The 9,736-nt window shown below is 59.0% G+C and overlaps 1 protein-coding gene and 1 long non-coding RNA gene across 17 annotated transcripts in view; both read right to left on the reverse strand.

Annotated features, from left to right (window-relative positions):
* LOC121021318 (uncharacterized) overlaps window positions 1–386 on the reverse strand; it is an 825-nt gene extending 439 nt beyond the window's left edge. Inside the window, exons 1-2 of the long non-coding RNA XR_005786497.1 lie at window positions 296–386; window positions 20–226 (exon numbers count right to left, since the gene is read on the reverse strand). This is a non-coding gene — a long non-coding RNA (uncharacterized LOC121021318). The remainder of the gene's footprint in view (window positions 1–19; window positions 227–295) is intronic.
* The window catches only part of PTPRS (protein tyrosine phosphatase receptor type S), a 97,441-nt gene that overhangs the window by 24,094 nt on the left and 63,611 nt on the right, over window positions 1–9,736 (reverse strand). For all 16 annotated transcript variants that reach the window (XM_040461583.1, XM_040461591.1, XM_040461589.1 and 13 more), the window contains 4 exons: window positions 7,610–7,879; window positions 5,573–6,154; window positions 4,484–4,617; window positions 4,074–4,218 (listed from right to left, as the gene is read on the reverse strand). In XM_040461583.1, the coding sequence (XP_040317517.1) occupies window positions 4,074–4,218; window positions 4,484–4,617; window positions 5,573–6,154; window positions 7,610–7,879 (1,131 nt within the window). The remainder of the gene's footprint in view (window positions 1–4,073; window positions 4,219–4,483; window positions 4,618–5,572; window positions 6,155–7,609; window positions 7,880–9,736) is intronic.

The raw sequence follows: 9,736 nt of genomic DNA on the forward strand, positions 1-9,736 counted from the left end.
ATCCCCACATACTGAGCACCTACTACGTGCCAGGCACCGGGCTGGGGGCTTCATCAGGTAACAGTACTAGTCCCCACATAATGAGCACCTACTACGTGCCAGGCACCGGGCTGGGGACTTTATCAGGTAACAGTACTAGTCCCCACATAATGAGCACCTACTATGTGCCAGGCACCAGGCTGGGGGCTTCATCAGGTAACAGTACTAGTCCCCACATAATGAGCACCTACTACATGCCAGGCAGCGGGCTGGGGACTTTATCACAAAACAGTACTAGTCCCCACATACTAAGCACCTACTATGTGCCAGGCACCAGGCTGGGGGCTTCAGCAGATAACAGTACTAGTCCCCACATACTAAGCACCTACTACGTGGCAGGCACCGGGCTGGGGGCTTCATTGGGTAACAGTACTAGTCCCCACATAATGAGTACCTACTACGTGCCAGGCACCGGGCTGGGGGCTTCATCAGATAACAGGACTAGTCCCCACATACTAAGCACCTACTACGTGCCAGGCACCGGGCTGGGGACTTCATCAGATGACAGTACTAGTCCCCACATACTGAGCACCTACTATGTGCCAGGCACTGGGCTCGGGACTTTATCAGATAACAGTATTAGTCCCCACATAATGAGTACCTACTACGTGCCAAGCACTGGGCTGGAGGCTTTACTGAAAAGCACAGCAAGAGTTCCTAGCTACTAAATACCTACGATGTATAAGGCACTGTATTCCGGGCCTTGTAGAACATGAATAGTTCTCACTTCTTAAGCACCTACTGTGTGCCAAGTGCTGTGCTAAGGGCCTTATACATAAATCGGAGCAGTTTTTCCTTCTCGAGCACCTTCTGTGTGCACACAGTGTCAAAGGTTCTGCAGGTAACAACTTCACGTTTTGAGCAGAACCTGCAGACCCCAAACCCCATGCTAGGTCCTGTCAGACTGACAACGATTCCTATCTGAGCATATGCGCCCAGAGCAAGGCCAGCCTCTTTGAAGAAAATGCCACTTATCGAGCACTTACTGTATGCCAGGCATTCTCCAGGGGCTTCACGGAACAACGATCATAGGCCCCGTGTCTGGGGTTCCTACTGTGCAGGGGACACCAGGGTAAGCTTGTTGCAAATGACTAGCAGCTTCCATCTGGTGAGTGCCAATTAGGGGCCTCGCACCACGCCGATCTGTGTTTAGGTTTAAGAGAGTACTTATGAAGCACCTATTGTGTGCCAGGCAGCGTGCTAAGGGCTTTGCTAAGTAACAGTGATAGTTCCCACATATTAAGCACCTACTGTGTGTGTTACAGGCTTTCTGGAATAACACTAAGTCCCCACCTGTGGCGTATCTGCTACGAGACTGGGCTTAAGGCTGTTACTGACGTTAGACCTCACGGTTCTTGCGTCTTCTGGACACCGCACACCCTAAGCCCTTTATGCTCAAAATGTGCCCCCCTGATTAGCCATTCAATTCTCAAGACACTAAGTGGCTGGAGCTATCACCCCTCCAGCCTCAGGCCATGCTCCAGGTGGGGGAAACGGGTGTCAAAGCCCATCTGCCTGCTTTTCTATAATCACTTTTTTAACTACTGGCTGCCAGACCCCACCTACCCGGGGTGCCTTTCACAGATCACCTCCCACTTTACAGATGAGCAAACTGAGGCCCCAAACAAGCAGGCTGCCTTCCCAAGGGCATGTGGCGAGAGCCGGTATTTGAACCGGGGCTCAGCTGTTGTCCAGGGGCTGTCTTGACTTGAGGACGGGGATTCGGACCTCAGCCTGTGTCCTTATCCACTCAGGCCAGTTGAGGACGGCTGGAGCCACCCTACCTCAACTGCCCGTGACTCCAGAATTCTCCTTGCCTAGAGGGAGGTCCAGAGAGGTCACTGGCTTTGCTTCACGGCAAGGCATATAGAACCCTACCATCATGGCAACCCTATTTGTTCACTGACCACGTGTTTACAGGGTACTCGTGACGTGCACACCCCGTGGTGGGGCTACCCAGTGATGAGAGACGTCCTCAAAGACATCAGGCTACGAGACGTCTCAGACGCCACTCCAGAGTCAACTAAAATGACCCTCCGGGCCCACTTAAAGTGAAATACCGGGGTTCCTTCCTCTGATATCAGATACTTGGGGCCCTCTCCCCCATTTCTTGACCAGCCACCCCAACCAAAAGTGCCTGGGGGAATCAGGCAGGAGTGGAAAAACCAACCAAGGGATGTGCCGGAAGGAATGGATTCGCTGAGAAAGGGGGGGAGGAAAAATAAAACCAAAACCATAACAAAATAAGAAACAACGGTGATGGTGATGATGATGAGAAAAACCATAATAAAAGAAAGAAAGACGCCTTCCAGAAAAAACTCCCAGTCTGGTTACCTACCTTCCGCTCTTCAACTGCTAACTTATAAGACTTTCTTACGAGGGAGGGAGTGGCGGAGTGCCGAGCTACAAGGCCAGACCGAGCTCTGGGTGGGTCTCCGGACGCAAGCAGGCCCCCAGTGTGGGCACGCTGTGGTTCCGGACTGGCGCCGACGAGGCGGGAAGGTGAGACGGTGTGGGGAGACCCACGGCTGAGCGGTCTGGCCTCCACCTACCCTTGAGTTCAGCCTAAGAAGCCCGCAGTCCCCGGGGGGGACATGCCTGGCCCTGAGTCTCGCTGTCAGCTCTCTCGGGCCCCACCCGCCTCGGGGGGAGAAGTGGGGAGCCCCTTCTCCCCCGCTCCCTGTCCTGGGCCGCCCCAGAGTTTCGCGTGGCTGGGCCAAAGCCGCTTTCCTGACGACCAGGGAGGCCGCCTCCTTCACAATCCGGCCCAACCTGCGTGACGTTTTGGGGGGGCGGGGGTGACAGACCCACAGACAGGCTCCGGTGGGAGGTAGCTCCCAGGCCCCCATTTCCGGGGCAGGCGTGGCTCTCGGCTGTGGGGTGGAAAATTTGGGGGGGGGGGGACCGTGGACCCTGTGCAGCCCAGAGCTGCTGGGGTATGCGGGGCACAGGCCGGGGGGGCACGCAGGGTGGGCCGTTTTTGTGAACCTGCTTGAGACCAGCGCGTACTCACCTTCGTGGCACCTGTGCCGGTCTCTCACGTGGCCGCCCAAGCCACAGGACACCCTCACTGATCGCCTCACGCACAAACACGCCCAGACGCCTGTGAGCTGCGGAGCTCTCGGCTCGGCACGCGGGAGGGGGGAGGAGGGAAGGGGGCCGGGGAGGGGAGGGGGGCAGGGGTGCCGCGTCTCCGAGGCCCCTGGTCCGCAGCGGCTCGGACCCCCAGGCCCAAGCTGCCGTCACCCGCGACTGACCCGTGACCCCCTGTGTGCACACACCCGGGGGAGGGGACTGGAAGGTCTGGACACCGAGGCTGCTTCCGGAACAAGGCCTGGGGTGGTGCTCTGCGACTGACTGAGAAGGGGGAGGGGAGGGGAGGAGGGCCACTGCGGCGGAGGCCACGGCGGGCAAGGGTGAGCGCGGAGGAGGGGCAGAGGGAGAAGGGGAGGCAGACGGACAGCGGGATCTGGGGCCTGTCCAGGCCCTGAGCTCCGAGCAGGCCAGGAGGGCGGAGGCAGGGACCCCAGCGGGGCCCAGAGCCAGCTGCCGGCTGCAGAGTTCTGGCCAAAAGGCGACCACGGCAAAGAGCTCCAGGGACTCAAGAGCTCCTGGAGCCCGCACCCCCTGCCCTCCTGCTCCTGCCCCTGGCAATGGGGGGCCTGGTCTGGGGGGCAGGGCCATCTGGGGAGGCGTCTGGTCTCTGTGCGCCGGGCTCCCCGGGAACGACGGGGCGTGGGCGGGGACAGCCTCACACGGCCCTCCAGAGCACAGTGCGGCCGTTCCGGGGGCCCCAGGCGCAGGGCAGGAGGAGGAGAGAGAGGTGCAGTGGGCAGCGGCCCCCGACCTAGGGGTGAGCCTCGTCCCCCAGGGCGACGGACACAGCGGGGCCTGCGGCAACCGCCGGCGCCGCGTGGGGGCGCACGCGCGAGGCCAGGCGCCCCCCCCACCCGCTGCGGCGTCCCGGCCAAGGTCAGCGTGTGCGGGTGGGGGCGGGGCCCCGCAGAGAAGGGCGGGGTCCGCGAGACACCTACTGGACTGGAGTGTGCGCTGTCGCACCACGGAGGTGAAGGCGCCCAGACCCTGCGGAGACCGCGCTGCCAGGCGGAAGGCGTACTCCGTGTTGGGCTTGAGGTCATCCACCACGAACGCTGTGGCCGGGTCGAAGGTCCTCCCCACCTGGGGGCAGTGGCGGGTGGAGACAAAGAGACAGAGACGCGGAGATTGTGAAAGAGACACAAGGCGAGCAGAGACCGAGGAACGGAGACATCGATGAATCAGAGAGCAGAGCAGAAAGTAGGGCAGAGGGAAGGAGGAAGAGGGACGCGGCGGCATCCAAGGAGGCGGGGGGCGGGAGGCGGGGGCGAGAGCGGAGGAAGAGAGACATCGAGTCAGCGAGACCCGAGGGCGCCCCGCCCGGCCCCCTCCCGCCGGTGCCCAGTACCTCTCTGCCGTGGTCGCCTTCCCGGAACAGGAGCTCGTATTTGATGATGCTCTCCTGCCGTGGGGGGCTCCAGGACAGCCCGATGCTCGTCTCCGACTTGGCCTCCGCCCTGAAGTTCATGGGCTGGCCGGGCACTGCAGGGAGGGGAGAGGGGAGGAGGGGAAACGGGGGGGGGGGGTTGTGACTGGGGAAGGGTCCACTCCATAGGGTGCCCAACCCGCCAGGTGTCCCCAGGCTCCCAAAAAGGGCCCCGTGATGCTCAGCACCGCCTCGAAGGAAAGGCTGCTCTCGATCGTGTTCTGGATGCTTCTGGAATGTTCTCCACTGTTACTTCTCTTATTTTCCCAGGAGCTCCCTAACTGACAATTTCAATTTCCCCACCCTCTCTGCTTCCAGTGGGGGAAAAAAAACCCTCAAACACAAAAACAAAACCGAACCAAAAAAACCCTCCTCTTCAAATCACGCCGGTGCTCTCTCTGCTTCCCCTACATTAAATGGCAGAGAAATCGTGGGGACGTTTCGAAACACGGCCCCTCGTCCTGTGTCCGCTCTGTAACGGCAGTTCCAATGCTCCCGTCCCTGCACTTGCACAGCTGCTGGGTCTTTCTGGACTTGAGGTCCTGAAACCTGAGCCCGTAAGGAAAGGACCAGAAACCCGCGGACACCTGGATGCCCCACCCCCACCCTGCCCGGTGGCCTGGGCGGGCGGGCCGCCAGCCGCTGCCTTTGAGCTCATGCGTTTCCCCTTTACAGTTGCAAGCTCTCCGAGGAGAACGGAGAACGGTAGTTCTCCAACTCAGACACGGCCGCCGGGACCTGTCTGGATGTCCGATCACAGCCCCGGGGCCTCGCCAAATCCAATTTCCCGAGAGGAGAGAGAAACGGGGGCTTTCTGGGACGACGTCCTGCTTTGAGACGCCTGCGCGAAAATATCCGAAAGCACCCCGCGCGGTGAATACACCAGCTGCGGGCCTCTGGGCAGCGCCAGCCAGCCGCGTGCTGCGGGGACACGGGACCCCGGCCCCTAATCCCGCTGTCCCCGCCCCACCCCCACCCCCGCGGAGGCCACGCCTCCCCCAGGCCCCTCACCTCCCTGCTGCGTCTTGACCTGGATGGGGTCCGAGAGGGGCCCGTCGCCCACGGAGGTGAAGGCCAGCACACGCACAGTGTAGGTCTCGTCCTCCAGCAGGCTGCCCACGGTGGTCAGCAGACTGTCATCCACGTTGTGTTTCTGCCAGTTGCCCACGGGGTGCTCAGGCTCCATGGTGTAATAGATCCGGTAGCCCCGGATCAGGCCGTTGGGCTCCACGGGCTCTTCCCACTGGATGATCATGGTGGTGGCGCTCAGCATGCGGGCCTGCACGTTCCGCGGGGCGCTGGCCGGGGCCTGTTCCCCCGTGCGGGTGACCACCGACTCACTGGGGGGCCCCTGGCCGATGGAGTTGACGGCCGACACCCAGATCTCGTACTCCGAGTTGGGGCTCAGGCCCCCGATGCTGTAGCGCGTCGTGGTGATGTCCTCCTTGATCTGGTACGGCCCGTCTTGGCTCTTGGATTTATATTCGATGACATAGTAGGACACGGGGTCTGGATTGCCGGAGTCCCACGTGATGGTGATGCTGGTGGCTGTGTTCTCAGTCACCACAGGCGTCCCCGGGGCTTTGGGGAGAGCTGTGGGTGGCAGGCACGGTCACACGTCAGGCACCCTGGCTGCGGAGCCCGAAGGCCCTCGCTGTGCCTTGACTTCCTCGCCAACGACCCCCGGGCCCGGTGACCCCCGTTCCCACCATCTGTAGGAGGGTTCCGCAAACTACGGCCCGAGGACCAGCAGCTGCTTTTATAAATAAAGTTTTATTAGAATACAGCCGCGCCTACGTATCACAAGATGGCTCCTTTCGCGCGACAGGGGCAGGGCTGGGGGGGGGGGCGCTGCAGCAGAGACCACGTGGCCTGTAAAGCTGAAAATGCTGACTTAAAAAAAAAAAAATTTACTCTTGAAGAAAAACATTGAGTTTTGAAATTGCTGGTGCCGTCTCTGTGGTTTACTCTGCTCAGCCACGCTGTCTGTTCCCACAGCACACTTGCTATTCCCTGTACCTGAAATATTCCAACCCCAGAGGGGCCACACGGCCAGCTGTTTCTCGTTCCTTAAAGCTTCCCGCACCACCCAGGCCACAGGCGCCCTCGCCCAGTGCTTAGCAGAGGCCGGAGTTTTGTTCACGATTCTACGCTCCTAGCACCTAGATGATCGTGACTTTCTCTCCCACTCGTCCCAAGTTCTTACACCACCCCGGCCCCAGGAGAGGCTCACTCGCTCAGCAAGATGACCAACAAACTAGCTGATGCTCATGTTTTCCATGGCCCTAGGACAGGGCTTGGCAAACTCAGCCTCCAAAGGGCCACACAGTAACTATTTGAGCTTTGCAGGCCGGGTTGAGACGACTCAGCTCTGCTGCTGGAGCAGGAGAGCTGCCACAGACAAGGCATGGATGACTGGGTGTGGTTATGTGCCAATAAAACTTTATTTATAAAAAACAAGGGGAGGGCCACATTCAGCCCGCAGGCTGTAGGTTGCTGGCCCCTGTTCTAGAGCTAGGAAACGATTTGGGGGCACCTTCCTCTGAATCTCATCACAAACTTGAGCCATCAGGAGACCCCCGCGGTCCCCTGTCCCAGCTCCAGCTCTCTGAGTCTGCACAGGCTGTTTGCTTTTCTTAGAAACACTCTTCATCTTCTTTGGCGCATTCCTGTTCAACTTTTAATCTTTCTCTGACCTAACTTTTCTGGGGGGTGGGGGGGGGTGAGACCCTCGACTCTGGGGGGTCTGAACAGGGCCACACGGTCCCCATCACAGTCCTGATCAGCTTGTATCGTGGCTGTCTGGCTACCTGGGCGTGTCACACGTCGGGCTCTCTGCTCGGCACAAGACCGTGCCTCAGTCCGCGGGGCCGGGCCCAGGATAACGGAAAACCGATAAACGCCAATTCACAAAACAAGCGTCCCCTTCCCAGCTGCGAATGACCAAAGCCAGAATGATAACTCAAAGGCTCTCTACCTGGACCCCTGACCTGTGCCCGGGGCCCAGGGATGACCTCGGCCTCCCTGTGCCCCGTGGGCCACACTTACATTTCACTGTGATCTGGGCCACAGCCTCGATGACGCCCAGGCTGGACATGGCCACGCACGTGTAGTTGGCCGAGTCCTTGACGTCTGTGAGTTCCAGCACATTCCGCCCCACGGGCATGTCGTCTTCGGGCGTCAGGTCCTCGGCCCCCTGCATCCACTTGACGTACGGCATGGGCGAGCCCACGGCCACGCAGGTGATGTTCACGTTGCCGCCTGGCATGATCTCGTGGCTCATGGGCAAAATGGAGAATCGCGGGGCCACGCGGCGGACTGGGGGTGGGCGGCGGGCGGGTGGGAGCGAGATGCACAGGGTGGGGGGTGGGGAGACGGGATGCAGAGGGGAAAAGAAAGAAAAGCAGGAAGGAAGAAAGAAAGAAAAAAGGAAGGAAAGAAAGAAAGAAAAAAAGGAAAAAAAAAGCGGAAAACAATTTAAATATAAACAAGGCTGTTCCCTTCCCCCCAGCTGAAGTTGTTTTTTTTTTTCTTCCAAATGAAAAGAAAAGAAAAAAAAAAACCAAATTAAAAAAGCAAATTCCAACACAAAGAAACCAAAAACTTCAAAGGAAGGTACTCCACAAACAATATATAGAGAGATATATCGATATATAATAAAAGAGACACAAAGCATTATTCCATAGCAACAGGGTTTCAGAGACCAGAGTGGCTGGTCACAGCACAGTTACGAACACAAAAATTTATCAGCTGTTTCTCATCTTTGCTGACAGACGTGGCTTCGGGGAGCAGCCCCTCCACCCGCTCTCCCAAGCGGGGAGCTTCCAAAGATTCTGGCTGCAGGTGGCGGGGGCTCTGAGGACGTCGGGGAGCAGGGAGGTCACGGAAACCAGCGGTGCTGGAAGGCAGAGGGGGCCGGGACCTCGGCCCCCCCACCCTCGTCCCCTCCGGTGACTCGGGGGCCCTGCCCACTTCCCGGGGGGGGGGGGCCCTCAAGGAAAAGATGAGAAACTCTAATGAAATTTTTGTGGTTTGGGGGTATAGAAACCCTTCTAAAAGCTTCTGTCGGATCTGACAAGTTTCCATTGATAGATGCAGCTCTCAGAATCACAAACAGCATGCAAAATAGGTTGGTCGAGAGAAGGACAGAGAGAGAGAGGGAGAGAAAGAGAGAGAGAGAGAGAGAGAGAGAGAGAGAGAGAGAGAGAGGGAGAGAAAGAGACAGGCAGAAGGAGGGACAGAGAGGTGATGCAAGGAAGAAGCCTGGTTTCAGGGGCCCTCGGTGCACATTCGTGGGTGCCAGAGACGAGAGACAGGAGCCACGGGAGAGACAGAACAGGAAGAGAGGCCCAGAGACAGAGGAGGAGGGAGGAGGGGGCCCACTGCAATCTGCATATTAATTCTAGCGGATGTGACCCAATGTGACATGTCACATTGTCACATCACAGCCCTGGCAGAATAGGATATTAATAATAATAATAATAATAATAATAATAATAATAATAAAACGAGGGAATGAGCTTGAACGTTGAGAAAACAGGGGCATGTTCTGTGCGTTTCTCAGCGGGGAAGCGGGTGCAGCCTTCTGTCCCAACCTCGCGGACCGTGAAGGCGGCAGGAAGCATTTCGGGGGCTCCATTTTCGGAAGTTGGACGGGTTTCGGGGTGGGGACGGGGGCAGGGCGCGGATGCTAACGGGACGCCTGAACTTCCAGAAAGGCGTGGCTGCTCCCCAGGAGCTGTGTCACTAACTGCAGCCCGAAGGACTTGGGCTGACCCAGCAGATCGTTCGAGCCAGGAAGAGGCCGTCCCTGGCTAAGAATCTCGGGACCTCAAGCCACGCGGGTGGGTCCCCAGCTTCGGGTGGGTCAAGGGGTCTTGTCTCGCACTAGAGAGATCACAGGCTAGAGGCTCGACAAGGCCACACGGGGCCACGAAGTGACGTCTGGCACCCTGCCTCACCTGATGTCACCTGCCGTCGGGCAGGGGGTGGCTGGCAGGGGCCTGACTTGCCCTAACAGAGGAGGGGGCTCCGGGGGGGAACGGGTTCCCGCTCTTCCAGCCCGGGGTTCCGAGCTGGAAGTCCCAACCCTTGCTCCCTGAATCCGGATGGAGGCAAAGAGGAGGCGGGAGCTCCGTGGGGGTGGGAGGCAGAGCAAAGCAGCGGCAGCCCTTC

Source organism: Herpailurus yagouaroundi, unplaced genomic scaffold, assembly GCF_014898765.1.
Source record: "Herpailurus yagouaroundi ecotype Mexico unplaced genomic scaffold, PumYag 295, whole genome shotgun sequence".
Classification (NCBI taxonomy): Eukaryota; Metazoa; Chordata; class Mammalia; order Carnivora; family Felidae; genus Herpailurus; species Herpailurus yagouaroundi.